The 17,295-nt window shown below is 44.2% G+C and overlaps 1 protein-coding gene across 1 annotated transcript in view; it reads left to right on the top strand.

Annotated features, from left to right (window-relative positions):
* The first annotated feature begins 8,496 nt into the window (after positions 1–8,496).
* MED30 (mediator complex subunit 30) overlaps positions 8,497–17,295 on the top strand; it is a 31,729-nt gene continuing 22,930 nt past the window's right edge. The window contains exons 1-2 of the mRNA XM_069220650.1: positions 8,497–8,746; positions 11,830–11,988. Coding sequence (XP_069076751.1) covers positions 8,567–8,746; positions 11,830–11,988 — 339 coding nt within the window. The 5' untranslated portion in view covers positions 8,497–8,566. The remainder of the gene's footprint in view (positions 8,747–11,829; positions 11,989–17,295) is intronic.

The raw sequence follows: 17,295 nt of genomic DNA on the forward strand, positions 1-17,295 counted from the left end.
TGCAGACCCCTCATAGGTTAAAATATTTTGGGGCATATTTACAAGCCCCTAGCACCACCTTGCGCCGCGCTAGCGTCATTTTTTTTAATGCTATGGCGGTGTTATGGAGGCCTTTCTCCCATGCGCCACTCTGGAAACACATGAGACACATTATGCCTGCACCAGGGGGTATGTTCCGACGCAGGGAGATCCGAAAAAAGAGCGCAGTGAAATTTACAACATTTCACTGCAACATTTTTTCCATAATTTTTAACACCAGCTCAGAGCAGTCATGAAAATTAAAATGATGCACCCATTTTAGTCAATAAGCCACCCTGTGCTTTGCTGCACTAGCTTCCACATTTTTTACGCTAGTGCAGAAAAGCACCACAATAGCATCAAACGTTTTGACGCAATTGTCCTAACGACCGCCATGGTGTGCCATATTGTAAATACGGCGCAACCATGGTGTTGTTAGGTGGGGCAGGGGTGACGCAAGAAAAGTGGCACATTGGGACGATCCACCACTTTCTTGTATATATGCCCCTTTCCTGACTCAACACTAGCATTTAGCTGCTGCCTGAAGGTAGAGCAGTCGTGGTTGCCATTCTTACAGTCAGAAACTCTGACTCGGATTCAGAGCAAAGTGCAACAGAAGCTCACAAAACTAAAAGCAAGAGAAAAGAGGCTGTAAGGCTTGGTAGGCATTTATGTTAAAGAAAAACTTTCAAGCTGTGTGTTTGTATTTTGCTGCCATAGAAGCATAGTGAGCTGGATCAGGTACTGCCTGCCAGCAATTTCTCTCATCCCTTGTACCTCAGCTGTCAGCAAATTGGCAAGCCTTAAGTCTTCTTGGTGTGGGGACAGGAGGCTCAGTAAACTGTTATCTATGGTCCTGCAAAGTCTCATAATTAACTTACTTAAACTGACACTTTTTGGTATACTTTACCATTTCCTTACAGTAATTATTTTATTGAGGGGTGTAACTAAGTGCATACTTCTCATATCTATCCGTTTTATGTCTGGTTGATCAGACTAAAAATATGTGTGGTAATTTATTCTCCTTAATTTATTTTCTTGTAAGACTGCCGAGTGTGTTCCCATGGTGAGTTGAAGTATGTCGTTGCTTTTCAGTTCAATGTGATCTCACCCACAGACCCTCTGTGTCCTGATGATGTCTGCAAAGTCCTTACCACCAGGGACGCTTTCTGGTTGTTGCTCTTTGTGGGTCCTCCAGCTATCTATGGAATGTAGATCAGCCAGGGTGGTGTTCATGAAACTGCATGCTTACCTTGCAGGGGTTCTATGTCCCTGAATGGATGATGTGAGTGATAAGCACAAAAGGCTCAGCTGCGGACAAGCAAGTACAAATTTGAAGGTATAAATTTCAAGCCTGCTTGCTTTCTGGTCAGAAAACCTACTAGTGTTGTAAACTACTGATTTTTAACATCATTCTTCAACAAGCTCTGGCTTTGTAGCCCAAATCAATTTTGGGAAATATACATGCACATAAACTACAGCTGGATGCATTAAAATCACCACTAAACGTGACATGTTTGGAAAGCTGCACTATGCATTCGTTTTTCATCAGCTGCTTCTCGTGCCAGCTTCCAATGTAGACAAGCCTGCCCACTAACAGGCATTTGTAAACCTGCTCATAATAACCCAGTGCACCTCTGATCTTTACGATGTAGAATGGGCTCAAATGTCTCAGAAAAAAAGGGCGGGATCATTTTAGAAAATTGATGCAGGTGAGTGACATTGTATAAGTACTTCAGGTGTGCAGACGCTATTGTAAAGTCATTTCTAGACCGTTACATTCCACTGGATACAGTAATATTTGAAAGGTGCCTGTTAGAAATGGGGTCCTTGGCTGGCAGCCAGGTTACCCCCGTTCCAAGCAAGGACCCTCACTCTAGTCAGGGCAAAGGAGAACCACACCTGGTTAACCCCCAGTCACCCCCATTGGTAGCTTGGCACGAGCAGAAAGGCATAACCAGAAGCAATGTGTAAATTATTTGTACCAACACACATAGTAATACAGTGAAAACACCACAAAAGGGACACCACACCAGTTTAGAAAAATAGGCAATATTTATCTAAATCAAACAAGATCACAACGACAAAAATCCAACAAACATGAGTCAAGATATGAATTTTTAAAAGAATTAGAGTATTACTCCATAGGAAACAATGGAAACGTTGATTTTACACAAAGTACCAGGTTTGTGTAAAAAATAAAGCCGCACGGGAGAGCCTGCATTGGAAAAGTCTGTGATGCGTCGATTCCTTACTCGCAAGTGAGACCGTGCATTGTTTCTTCTTTGGTCGGATAGACAATGTGTAGTGTTTCTCTCCCGCAAGAGAGCGATGCGTCTATTTCCAGACGGGGCACCTTGGATCCATGCAGTTTCACAATGACTTTGACGCCCAGGGAAGATGCATGAGAAATCCGGTCGCATGGTGTTAGAAAACTGTTCTGTGTAGGGTTTGCTTCATTATCAGCAGCCGCAAGCGGGTGTTGTGTCGTTTCTCCAGCTTCAATGCATCGATCTCCCAGCCGCAATGCAGGTGGGGCATCGATTTAAGCCACGAAGTGGGTGGCGCGTCGTTTATCAGCTGTGTTGCAGATGGTGCAACGAAAATGTCCGGGCACGGCGTTCTGTGCGTATATTTCAGTCCTTATTCTGCCAACTTCACCTTTCAAGGGCCCAGGGACTGGATAGGGCACAACTTTTTTTTTATTTTATTTATTTTTTATTGATTTTATCATATCAACGTACAAAAGTAAAGCAACAGTCCCTTCAAAGCAGCACATCTAAAGAGCAGTAGCCATCCTCCGCAACATCAGCATACATTTCGTATGGGAGAAATCAGACAGGTACACATTAATCATTCCAATCCAGTTTGTCCTTCTAAATTTCCCCTTCCATTATTGGGTACAAGATCCGTACCAAATTACCACGGGGCAGCTTTCTGGCAGTGATGCATTAGTAACAACATACAACCGAAGAAGGGACATCAACAGATACAAACGAAAGAGGCAGGTGGGGAATACAGCCAGACATCAGCAGTCATTCACCTTTCCTGGCGTAAATGCCAACAGATAGAGGGGGATAGGGCACAATTTGGCAGGGCAGGAGTCTCAGCAGAGAGTCCAGGTACTGGCAGAGGAAGTCTTTGACGGCCCTGAGACTTCAAAACAGGAGGCAAGCTCAGTTCAAGCCCTTGGAGATTCTTCTTCAAGCAGAAATGCGCAACAAAGTACAGTCTTTGTCCCCTTTCACAGACAGAAGAAGAAACTACAGGATAGCCCAACAAAGCACAGTCACAGACCGGGGCAGCCCTTCTCCTCAGCTCTTCTCCTTGGCAGAGGTTTCTCTTGAATCCAGAAGTGATCTTGAAGTTTGGGGTTTTGGGTCCCCTACTTATACCCCTTTCTGCCTTTGAAGTAGGCAAACCTCGAAGGAAAGTCTCTGTTGTTTACAGGATCCTGCCTTGCCCAGGCCTGGATCCAGACACACACACCAGGGGGTTGGAGACTGCATTGTGTGAAGGCAGGCACAGCCAATTCAGGTGTAAGTGATCACTCCTCCTTCTACTCTAGCCCAGATGGCTCATCAGGATATGCAGGCTACACTCCAGCTCCCTTTGTGTCACTGTCTATAGGGAATTCACAACAGCCCAGCTGTCAGTCTGACCCAGACGGGGAATCCATAAACAGGCAGAGTCAGAGAATGGTTAAAGCAAGAAAATGCCCACTTTGTAAAGGTGCATTTTCAAACTAACAATCCAAAAACCATCTTCACTAAAAGATGTATTTTTAAATTGTTAGTTCAGGAACACCAAATTCCACATCTATATCTGCTCTCAAAGGGAAACTCCACTTTAAGGATAGTTCAAGACAGCACCCATGTTAACATATGAGAGAGATGGGCCTTGCAACAGTGAAAAAAGAATTTGGCAGTATTTCACTGTCAGGACATGTAAAACACATCAGTACATGTCTCACCTTTAACATACACAGCACCCTGCACATGGAACTACCTAGGGCCTACCTCAGGGGTGCCTTACATGTATAAAAAAGGAAGGTTTTGGGCCTGGCAACTGGGTACACTTGCCAGGTTGAGTTGGCAGTGCAACACTGCACACACAGACACTGCAGTGGCAGGTTTGAGACACATTTACAGGACTACTCATGTGGGTGGCACAACCAGTGCTGCGAGCCCACTAGTAGCATTTGATTTACAGGCCCTGGGCACCTCTAGTGCACTTTACTAGTGACTTATAAGTAAATCAAATATGCCAATCATGGATAAACCAATCGCCAGTACAATTTACACAGAGCATATGCACTTTAGCATTGGTTAGCAGTGGTAATGTGCCCAGAGTCATAAAGCCAACAGAAACTGGTCTGAAAAAAATAGGTGGAAGGAGGCACCAAGTTTGGGGGTTATCCTGCAAAAAGAGCTAGGTCCAACAGCATCTATGTAAGGAAATGCCTCCTTGGCATGGTTACCCCCTGACTTTTTGCCTTTGCTGATGCCAAGTTATGATTTGAAAGTGTGCTGAGGCCTGCTAACCAGGCCCCAGCACCAGTGTTCTTTCCCTAACCTGTACCTTTGTTTCCACAATTGGCACACCCTGGCATCCAGGTAAGTCCCTTGTAACTGGTACCTCTGGTACCAAGGGCCCTGATGCCAGGGAAGGTCTCTAAGGGCTGCAGCATGTCTTATGCCACCCTGAGGACCCCTCACTCAGCACAGACACACTGCTTGCCAGCTTGTGTGTGCTAGTGGAGGATTCCCCCAATAGGGATAGGGATGTGCCCCCCTCCCCTCAGGGAGGAGGCACAAAGAGGGTGTAGCCACCCTCAGGGCTAGTAGCCATTGGCTACTAACCCCCCAGACCTAACCACACCCCTAAATCGAGTATTTAGGGGCTCCCAGAACACAGCAAGATAGATTCCTGCAACCTAAGACGGAGAAGGACTGCTGAGCTGAAAAACCTGCAGAGAAGACGGAGACACCAACTGCTTTGGCCCCAGCTCTACCGGCCTGTCTCCCCACTTCTAAAGACACTGCTCCAGCGACGCGTTCCACAGGGTCCAGCAACCTCTGAAGCCTCAGAGGACTATCCTGCATCTAAAAGGACCAAGAACTCCTGAGGACAGCGGCTCTGTTCCACAAAGACTGCAACTTTGAAACAAAGAAGCATCTTTGAAACAACACACGTTTCCCGCCGGAAGCGTGAGACTTGGCACTCTGCACCCGACGCCCCCGGCTCGACTTGTGGAGAACAAACACTACAGGGAGGACTCCCCAGCGACTACGAGCCCGTGAGTAGCCAGAGTTGACCCCCCTGAGCCCCCACAGCGACGCCTGCAGAGGGAATCCCGAGGCTCCCCTGACCGCGACTGCCTGCTTCAAAGACCCGACGCCTGGTAAAGACACTGCACCCGCAGCCCCCAGGACCTGAAGGATCCGACCTCCAGTGCAGGAGCGACCCCCAGGTGGCCCTCTCCCTTGCCCAGGTGGTGGCTACCCCGAGGAGCCCCCCCCTTGCCTGCCTGCATCGCTGAAGAGACCCCTTGGTCTCCCATTGAATCCTATTGCGAACCCGACGTCTGTTTGCACACTGCACCCGGCCGCTCCCGTGCCGCTGAGGGTGTAATTTCTGCGCTGACTTGTGTCCCCCCGGTGCCCTAGAAAACCCCCCTGGTCTGCCCTCCGAAGACGCGGGTACTTACCTGCTGGCAGACTGGAACCGGGGCACCCCTTCTCCATTGAAGCCTATGCGTTTTGGGCACCACTTTGACCTCTGCACCTGACCGGCCCCGAGCTGCTGGCGTGGTAACTTTGGGGTTGCTCTGAACCCCCAACGGTGGGCTACCTTGGACCCAACTTTGAACCCTGTAGGTGGTTTACTTACCTGCAAAACTAACAAAGACTTACCCCCCCAGGAACTGTTGAAAATTGCACTGTGTCTACAGGGAGTGCAGAATTATTAGGCAAATGAGTATTTTGACCACATCATCCTCTTTATGCATGTTGTCTTACTCCAAGCTGTATAGGCTCGAAAGCCTACTACCAATTAATCATATTAGGTGATGTGCATCTCTGTAATGAGAAGGGGTGTGGTCTAATGACATCAACACCCTATATCAGGTGTGCATAATTATTAGGCAACTTCCTTTCCTTTGGCAAAATGGGTCAAAAGAAGGACTTGACAGGCTCAGAAAAGTCAAAAATAGTGAGATATCTTGCAGAGGGATGCAGCACTCTTAAAATTGCAAAGCTTCTGAAGCGTGATCATCGAACAATCAAGCGTTTCATTCAAAATAGTCAACAGGGTCGCAAGAAGCGTGTGGAAAAACCAAGGCGCAAAATAACTGCCCATGAACTGAGAAAAGTCAAGTGTGCAGCTGCCACGATGCCACTTGCCACCAGTTTGGCCATATTTCAGAGCTACAACATCACTGGAGTGCCCAAAAGCATAAGGTGTGCAATACTCAGAGACATGGCCAAGGTAAGAAAGGCTGAAAGACGACCACCACTGAACAAGACACACAAGCTGAAACGTCAAGACTGGGCCAAGAAATATCTCAAGACTGATTTTCTAAGGCTTTATGGACTGATGAAATGAGAGTGAGTCTTGATGGGCCAGATGGATGGGCCCGTGGCTGGATTGGTAAAGGGCAGAGAACTCCAGTCCGACTCAGACGCCAGCAAGGTGGAGGTGGAGTACTGGTTTGGGCTGGTATCATCAAAGATGAGCTTGTGGGGCCTTTTCGGGTTGAGGATGGAGTCAAGCTCAACTCCCAGTCCTACTGCCAGTTCCTGGTAGACACCTTCTTCAAGCAGTGGTACAGGAAGAAGTCTGCATCCTTCAAGAAAAACATGATTTTCATGCAGGACAATGCTCCATTACACGCGTCCAAGTACTCCACAGCGTGGCTGGCAAGAAAGGGTATAAAAGAAGGAAATCTAATGACATGGCCTCCTTGTTCACCTGATCTGAACCCCATTGAGAACCTGTGGTCCATCATCAAATGTGAGATTTACAAGGAGGGAAAACAGTACACCTCTCTGAACAGTGTCTGGGAGGCTGTGGTTGCTGCTGCACGCAATGTTGATGGTGAACAGATCAAAACACTGACAGAATCCATGGATGGCAGGCTTTTGAGTGTCCTTGCAAAGAAAGGTGGCTATATTGGTCAATGATTTGTTTTTGTTTTGTTTTTGAATGTCAGAAATGTATATTTGTGAATGTTGAGATGTTATATTGGTTTCACTGGTAATAATAAATAATTGAAATGGGTATATATTTGTTTTTTGTTAAGTTGCCTAATAATTATGCACAGTAATAGTCACCTGCACACACAGATATCCCCCTAACATAGCTAAAACTAAAAACAAACTAAAAACTACTTCCAAAAATATTCAGCTTTGATATTAATGAGTTTTTTGGGTTCATTGAGAACATGGTTGTTGTTCAATAATAAAATTAATCCTCAAAAATACAACTTGCCTAATAATTCTGCACTCCCTGTAGTTTTAAAATAGCTATTTGCCATTTGTGTGAAAACTGTATATGCTATTTTTCTAATTTAAAGTTCCTAAGTGAAATACATTTCATTTAAAGTATTGTTTGTAAACCTTGAACCTGTGGTTCTTAAAATAAACTAAGAAAAGATATTTTTCTATACAAAAACCTATTGGCCTGTGTGTTCCTCATTTATTGCCTGTGTGTACAACAAATGCTTAACACTACCCTCTGATAAGCCTACTGCTCGACCACACTACCACAAAATAGAGCATTAGAATTATCTCTTTTTGCCACTATCTTACCTCTAAGGGGAACCCTTGGACTCTGTGCATGCAATTTCTTACTTTGAAATAGTACATACAGAGCCAGCTTCCTACAACCTAATTTAATATGTTATGACGAGCAAAAGGTGTTCCACTGTGTAAGCCACAAATGTCACGCACAATCACCTAGGAAATATAAACATGTCACATATAAGCTAACTGAAAACTTGGCAGCTACGGGGGCGCAGATAAAGCTCTTCAATATCTTCGGGTCAAGTTCGCTATTTAAAAATTACATGAAAATATCGGCTGTTTAAGAGACAGGTCCGGCCGCAACAGCATACTTTGGGCGTTTGAAATGGCCCAGACAGTCTTTGGGTTTATTTTTGCAGCAAAAAAGCAGCCCACTCTGAAGAAAATACTAAGCTTTGACCAAGAACTACAAAGAACACAAACGAAGCGAACATGTATTCTCTGCCTTCCAGCTCTTCCTGGTAGAAAACCATGTGCAGTGGTGTATTATGTTAAAGTGCCGCTTGTTGGTTAGCTCGGGCACAGCTCCGACCCGCCCTCCACATTTTTTCCCCAACCAGCGCAATGGGCCCGCCTATCAACATTAGTGGACTAATGGAAAATAGGAATCGCAAAACACTTCGTCCATTCAGAGACGCGGATTAATAAACTAGTGCGCGTGTGTAGTGTCCTGTAATTCTGTGCTTGTCACGTGATTCTCTCGTAGTGGGTCTTTCGTGTAATGGGAAACTAGTCACTATCTCATGGCAACACCACCTTTAGCTGGCGTCGGTTTGGCATCGGGACCCTTCCCGGGTGCCCAGCAGGCTGCGGCAGCGGCCCGAGAAGTCAACACAGCGTCCCTGTGCCGCATAGGGCAAGAAGCGGTGCAGGACATTGTGTGCCGCACCATGGAGATCTTCCAGCTTCTGCGGAACATGCAGGTGACACTCTGGGGGAAAACGTGTGCTCTAATAGGCTATGAGGGAAAGAGCATTGAAGGGCCATAAGAAAAATTCTCACCGTTCTCTTTTCATTTTAATAGCTCCTCGATCAATGCCCAGTAAAGGTTAAGTGCTGCAACTGGGCAGTTGCATACGAATGTGGGGTATTTAGATTAATAGCACGTTCAAATTGCACTTTCTAATGAAACGTGACAGCCTGCGTGCACATTTTTTTGTGCTGCCCAAGAGTGAACAGGGGAACCACCAACGGTGGGTGTGTTAAGTGGGTCGGCTATAGGCACAGCACCACTTTCCGTCCCCCTGAAGAGGTTGTGCTGAAATGTTGCCCTAAGACTGCCAGTGCATTACTTTAATGCCCCCGGGAGACAGTTTCGAAGCTCTTGGGGTAGGTGCTTTTTAAGTGTGGGCACCAGTGCTGGAATAACGGGGGATCTATCCGGATCTGGGAGCTGCCATTGAGCTTGATCCAGAAATCGTCTGATCCCAACAGTGAGACACAATTCAGCTGTGTCTGGGCCATCAGCCATCTTCCTCCGGTAACCCTCCTTTTGGCAAATCAAATCCTGGCTGGAACATAGACGCCAATGAAGAGGAAACAAAGACACCTAGCTTTACACTTCACAAGTACTTTAGAGAACTTTGATTTTAAGGCAAGCCTTTCACCTTGTTCGGTCCCTGTGTCACTGGTCATGCACGATAAGAATGTAAGATATATCGGTCTATAAGAGTATTTACACAAACAACAATTTAAATAGTATTTGTCATTTTTTTATTTAAATCTTTTATATTGCTACCCAGCTCAGTGTAGGGTGTCTGATCACTTTACATCACCCAGGCACATTATACTTTGACAATAGATCATAGAACTGTGCAGATCAATGTACAAGATGCTACTTAAGACAGTGAGGATTTCTGGGTGTGTTACTGACTCATCGGATTTAATGATAGGCATTGTATGTTAAGAGAAACTCAGTCAGGATTTAAAACCTAATGCTGTGTTTGGGGTTGTCTGTACTAATAAGACTTTACTATTACCCAAAGAAACCCTTAGTAGCAGCCTTATAATAGGTTGAGAAGTTACAATATGGTTCTAAACCCATGCCTTGCAGTTTGCTTGCAGATCCTTTATGTCGGTTCATAGCTCACTGTGCTATATTGTAAAGATTGTAATTTATGAACCACAAGTAATAAAAGGATCTATGTCAAGAGCAGTAATTCACTTACCTATCTATATAAAATCTGCATGTTATACAGTGATTTTCAGAAGACACATTAACCCTCTTTGCTACTTTGAATCAAAACCGTGACTAGACACAACATATATTTATCCAGCAAGTGCATTAACCTCCAATTAGCTTACCATTATTATTAATGTTCCCTGAGATTTACTGGGCACACAGAGCTTTCTGCTGCAGGTGCCTTAATCCCATGAGATATTTTAAAATGCAGCCTTTGCGACAAATTCAACAAGAACATATTTAGTGTAGCATTTTTCCTTGTTACCAATTTCTTTGTAGCAGAGGTTTTAAAAAGTAAGTGTGCGTGTTGCCACACCATGACCCCCAATTTATGGGTTCCAGGAGTAAAGTATTTCTAGTTTCCTGTTGGGTTGGTCCTAAAACTGCTGCAGCCGCTTACTAGAAGTACAAATAAGTCTCTGTGGCACATTATTCAACGTAATGCTTAATTGACAATGTTGCTGGTTGGCAATGTTAGGTTTGACTAATGAATACTGTTGAGAGTTAGTACTATTTCCATGGACGTCAGTGGTGCTGTAATGCTGAATTATAACACTTTTTCTGCTTTTACTAATGTTGTGGCCCTTAACAAAACCAATAAGTCTTTCCTATCGATAATGTTTCTCGCTTAGAGTCTGAAATTGCATCTAGTAGAGATGGGGGGTGGAGGGAGTTGTGAGGAAGGCTATAGGGCTTGCTGGGGATATGAGCTGTCCTGAGGGTGTCACCCCGGATATTTCCATCTACCTGATTGTCTATGTTTGTACTTAATGTATAGTGTTAAGTCTTGTGTGTGCATTAAGGTACTTTTCTTTTTTATAAGAAAAAGCAGTGAATGGACAATGATTTGGGTGTTGGTGAATTCTAATGAGCTGGGGGTACCAGCCCACACCACCTCTCCTAAGTAAGAATTGGACTGCTCTGCTTTGTTACCCTGAGAGAGTAAAGTGCTACAATGGGGTACTTACTTCCCAGTAAAAGGAAAATGGCAGACTTATTTCTAGTGAGGGACACACATCCTTCACAACTAACAACCCAATTTCTTACAATTGGATATTGTACCTTAAAATTACATGTTTATGTGTTTGCAGCCTCCAAGTAAGATTCATGTTTCATCCCTTTGACTTGCGTAGAGTTTTCAAATTAAGTTATTTTAATGAGTGGGTTATAAAAGTTGCAAAATATTCTCTTAATGACTGAGAGAAAAATATGATGATATGAAACCAATGCTTTCTTGTAAAAGTAATTCTTATAAACAACCTTGTTTCTAAATTTGGGACCGTATTGTCGAGTTTGTTCTTGAATGAGTTTAGTACCAGTGTAGGCCAATCATTACATTCTGCTGTATGTGAAAACATTGCTTGAAATTAGCGTGACCATACATTTTTTATTTTCTTGTAGTTATTTTGCCATTTTTTCCACACTTGGCCCTGGTAAGAATTGGTTTGTAGCAATTGTTTAGTAACCATTCACATCAACTGAAATAACCACAAAGGGTGTATTCCATCCAGGTAGGCCCTTACTGGCATAATACCTTAACTATTGAGTTATGTTCTTTACCCAGTTCGTTCTGTTGACATCTAGATTCAGTAGTGATTTGTGAATGTCTAAGTCTAATAAACACTGGATATCTTATAAAATTCTCACCCACTAGTGAGTGCTCCCAATATGCGAGAGCTATTCAGTGAACAATGTTTATTGTATTGTGTTTATGGTTTAATTATGTCTACAACTTTTATACCAACGGTGTTTTGCTTTGACTTTATGATTTCTTTCATCTTATGATTGTTTCTCATGCGCTGTCTTGTTCATTTGGAATTTAAGCTGCCAAATGGTGTAACGTACCACACAGGGACATACCAGGACAGGCTGGGAAAGCTGCAAGAACATCTCCGCCAGTTGTCAGTACTCTTCAGGAAGCTAAGATTAGTCTACGACAAATGCATTGAGAACTGTGCTGGGTTAGATCCTGTTCCAGTAGAGGTATGACTCTTGTATTTCACTTGTTTGATGTGATATAAGTCCAGAAATGATGTCGTTCGTATGTGAGTCACATGAATTCACTTCCTGCATCCCATCCAGTCTGGTCCGATGCTTCAAGAAAGCCTCAAATTTTGTGTAACTGCACTGTCTACTTCTCCGGACTACCTTGAGGAGATTTCGTTTATGAGAGCACAACAAATCTTTCCTTTTAAAACAAGCTTTGGCAAAGGCAATTGGTCTGGCTTTAACGTGGTAATGTGCAGGCATGTTAGTTCAGCAAAGCTAAACCTATAGGCTAATTAAAAAAGCAACACTGTAGAAGAATGAACTCAGTCACACCTTTGAATTGTAGTTCTGTAGACTCTATTTTGTCTGTCTACATTTTAATTCTTTCTTTACACACAATCTTTTGTTTCTCAACCTGTGTTATCACATTAGGTTATAATTGAAAGTACTGAATCCTGTTTGACACACTAGTGGTGTGTGTTTCTGTTAAAGGACTGTCAAAAGTAAAGGCCTGGCTCACTAATCATTGGAGTTTAAGTAGGTTCAGCATATATAATTGGCGTAGCCTCTCAATAAGCATTCTTTCTACCAGGGGTTTAGAATGATCCATACTTCCCAGTACTGCATCCCCAACAGTAAGTGTATCGGGGTGCCTACATTTGATGATGTCTGAGTTGCTTTTATGAGGGTAATGAGTTGTGATTCCTGTTACACTATATGTAGCCTTAGAGTGGGCGTTGCCAGTGCCTTTCCTTAGCGGGCAGACACACCTTGATAATATACGCACTGAATCAATACACAGTCGGGGCTCGCGGCAAGCAGAAGGGGCGGCACGCGGTGGGGGTGGGGAGAATCAAAATTAAATTAAAAATAATTTTAAAAAAAAGTTAGCTCCATCGCCGCCGCACCACTCCATCTGCTCCTCCATCACAAGCTGCAGGCACAGGCTCCCAGCCTGCGCTGCGGCCAATCCTGACACTGTTCAAAGCAGCGTAAGGATTGGCTGGGAGCACCCAGCCAGGGTGATTCCATGCAGACTGGAAGCCTGTGCAGGCTCTCTCCAGCCAGGCAACTGTGTTGCTGGGCTGGACAGAGCGTATTGCGCATGTGTGTTTGGCCGGTCCGAGACAGCTGGCCAAATATAAATGCGCACTCCCCTTCAGTTCTCGTCACAGCCTGTGGCCCGCCTCTTATACCAAAAAACGATAATAAACACAGTTTATTATCGTTTTTTTTGGTACAAGGTGTGCAGCTGCCTGGCAGGAAGCAACGCTCCTCCACCCTAATGGAGGAGTCACCCTAGCAACTACATGCTCTGTCAGGATTAGGATTAGAGCAGACCCTACTAAACACGTGAAACAACAGCATTCCAGACACTGTCTTACATGCATGGAGTGTCACTCATTAAGCTCATTCTGCACAAGAATGTTACATTTGTCAAATAATGCTGTAGTTTGTGAGTAATACCTCACAGTGCAAGTCATTAGCAAAATAAAGTGAAGCAGAGCCCTGAGTTTCCCCCTCTACACTAATGGTAACAGCTGACACTGAGCACTTGATCAGGCTGTTTCAAAGAAACCTCTATTTGCGCAGCACCATGATTCACTTGATAGCAGCCCTTCTGCTTGAGATTCACACACTGCTTCTGCTTGCAATTTCAGTAAACAGTGAAACCCGACAAAGCGTTCTAAAAGGGATGACAATTTTGTGGAAATGTTTCTTTTCTGTTCCACGTTGCTGGGATGTCTCCCATAACTTTCACTCTTAATGGTTGCACTGTAGTAGTGCACAAAAAAGAGTAGCAGTGCAGCATACCCCTGCTGCGTAGTTCCTCAAAATACAGACATATTGCTTCTCAATCAGTGTCAGTCAGTTTCTGTTTATGCCACACAGGTGCTTCCATACTATGCCAGAGCTTCACCAGTGTCCGCAGTACCTTCGCTTAAAATGAATTGATCCAGGGACTTTGAGTTGCAAGAGTGGGACAGGGAAGAATAGATTCTTGGCAGAAAGACTTCTTGCAATTGAGGCTAACTGTAACGTGCAATGAGGTTGCACCAATTCCTTGGAGAGCATCAGTGGTCTCTTGCCATTATCGACTCAGTTAAATCTCTTTGTTGCTGCCCCCGCCAAGTCAAGTTTATTTTGGCACATTGCCATAAAAGTACATGTTAAGATCACAACCAATGATAAAATCTAAAGAGCAATAAAACATATAAAATAAAAATATTTCCAATCTAATACATTATTAAAAAAAAGTGCTTTAAAAATTTCATTTCAATGTGGCAGCTAAACAGTTCGTGCAGATATCACGATAAGACACTAACATCTTATTTTATTCCCGTCATTCAAATGAAGTGCTATAGTCTTTAAGGAGAGGAATATTTAGTGAACACAAAATACCTCAGAAGTGCCAGGGTCAGTTTGCTGGGAACTCAACTTTTGCCTTATTCTCCACATCAGTAACAAATACAGTAAGACAACAAAGATTGTGCATTGCCTAGTGTCAGATTTCAGGATTCGTAGCACCTCCTTATGTTCCCTGACACCTATGTTTCGGCACACTGGTATGATCCATTTTTTCCTGCAACTCAGACTGGGCAAAAAAAATAGAACATGCTCAACCGTTTCCTTGATGGATCCACAAGAAGAGCACAACCAGTCTACTGTCCCCAGGTTGAATGACCACTTAGCAGTAACTAATAGATGTGGAAGAGTCCCACATCAGAATTGCAAAAACAGCTTCCTGATAGCTACAGGTTCAGTCTTTTATAAGTACTGCGCTTCTTAAAATTCTTCCATCATAATGAAGGCATCAGTTAATTTGCCTAATGTAGACTGTCCCTGCAGGGTTCTCTTTTTATACTGCCAGTAGTTGCACTTGATGGATAGTTTGGTGATCGCACAGCAGTGCCTAATTTGTAAATGAAAATGTGCCGGTGCCCAAAGCCCTCCTCTTAAACACGTACACGGAATACTGAGGCAGCGTAATTCTGAAGCATTCTCGGTCCTCTTTAATCCATTTACAGCCACTCCCTGCCCCTTCAGCACACTCTTGCAGCTTTCTCCCTTTGTGACTCTTTTCCGTTTTTCTCTTCCTCCGTCTTTCTCATATGTGTCTTTTGCTTGCAGTAAATCCTTGAGGCAGAAAAATAAGTGCCAGCCCTCAAAAATAAGTGCAGGTGCCTGCACCAGAAACATCAAGCACAAATTAAGCACTGTCGCACAGGCTTCCAAGGGACAGCCCACAATCTCACATTCTACATCATTTTAAGAGTCTGTCTTACATACTTCATCCAGGGAATGTTGCCTGATCTTGGGATATGTACAACTTCTTCTAGGCCCTGTCGATAAAAGCATTACTCAGAAGTTACCCATATCCTTCTCCAATACAGGATGGGTCCCTCTCCAGTTCCTTTGGAGATTGGTCTGAGCCCCATATCTAACCTGAGAGGTAGCAGAGGGGTACTAGTAGGGAGGCCCATCCATTGGTGCAAAAATCAGTTTTCAGCTGCCACCAGGGCAGACACATCCCAATGGCCCCATAACTCTGCGCCATATAGAGCCTGATGTTTGTAAATTTGAATCACCAGTGATATAGGATAGGATTGGGTGCCTCTGTGCATTTTCACCAGCTCCCCCACCCCAGTACATTGCTCAAGTTGAGGCTTACGCCATGCAGTGTGGGTGGGAAGCCTAGCTGCTGCTCTGTTAATGTGATTCAAATGTAATCAAAGGTGTGCACAAACACCAAAGGGGTTCCCTTTAACGTGGGATTAGATCTTGTGGCATGGCAAGGATTTAATACCACATATTCAGTTTTACCCATGTAAATTTCCAAGCCCCTCTGTCTGCAGAAGCAATCAAAACAATCATTGGTGATTTGGAGAGCAGAAGCATGTCGTCTGCAAACATGAGGGTGGGGACCTTGATGTTTGCCAGGCTTGGGGATCACTCTCACATTGATCTAGGTCGGCTACTAGATTGTTAACATATAATGTGTAAAGAGTAGGGGCAAGGACACAGCCCTGTCTGACCCCTTTATTTCCACAGAATGGGTTGGTCAGTTCTCCCAGTTGGCCACATCTAACCTGGGCATAATTATGTTCATGGAGCCTAATGTTAGTGTCCAAGAGGTAGTTAGGAACCCCAATATCAGCTAGTACCTGCCAGACTGTTGGTCTGGGCACCAGATCAAACGCAGACCTTAGGCCTACAAATACTACAAAAAGTTGACCACCCCCAGCACCACTGTTTTCCAAAACAATAGCAGGAGTCGAAACACTTGATCTACAATGCAGGTGCGTTCCTGGAAACCAGCCTGTGGGGGATTCAATATCTCATTCACAGTCAGCTACTCCTGAAGCCTACCCAAGATAATCTGACTGAACTGCTTTTGAGAACCGTCTACAAGGCTCATAGGCCTATAGTTTAACAGGAGGAGTCGAGAACCCTCTTTAAAAATTGGTATTCCTTCTGCCCTTGCCCAAGATGAGGGGATAGGTATTAAAATACAACACGTAGTATGGACTCCAAATGTCAATCTCATTTAGGTACAAATCTCCCGGAATTTTATCGAGCCCTGGTGCTATATCTTCTTAATCGCTGCACTTATTTCCAGGGTTAAAACAGGGGGAATTGCCACACATTCACTCACACCACTCAATCTTGCTATCTTTGAGCCTTATGGATCACTCTAGGGGGGCAATAGGTTCTCCCGGCACAGAATACAAAGTGAAGAAATGTGCAACCCGTTCTGAGGCAGCAACATGATTCTCAATAGGGCATTACCCCTCTTGGTGCCCCGCGGACACTATATTCCAAAAGGGACGATGGTCCCCTTGTTTGGCTGCAACCAGCAATCCTACCATTTCCCACATTCCCATGCTCCTTTTTGCTTCTTTAAGAGCGTTTTTGAATGACACCCTCGTAGCTTGTATTCGCATTCTATCTTGATGCTTAATTGCGGCAGTAAGTGCACTCCTCGCACTTCTACATGCTTTATTATAACAGGAGGAGGAACTATTCCTACCTATAACCTGCTTTGTCTTCACAAAAAATGCTTTAATCCCATGTATATATGGTTATGTATGTTACCGTTCCTTTTAAGGTCTCCCATTGGTCCAGTACCAAATTCCGAAGGAGCAAACCCCCAGTACTTTCAGCTACTAATTTACTGGGTTGTCCAATGACCAGGGCCACTGAAATTATGCAACTGCGAGGCCTCGGTGTTTTTTACATAAATATATATTTGCAGCATTTGCTACTTAGTCTGTTATCTGCTGCTTTATCTGCAGATTT

This window comes from Pleurodeles waltl, chromosome 2_2 (assembly GCF_031143425.1).
Source record: "Pleurodeles waltl isolate 20211129_DDA chromosome 2_2, aPleWal1.hap1.20221129, whole genome shotgun sequence".
NCBI lineage: Eukaryota > Metazoa > Chordata > Amphibia > Caudata > Salamandridae > Pleurodeles > Pleurodeles waltl.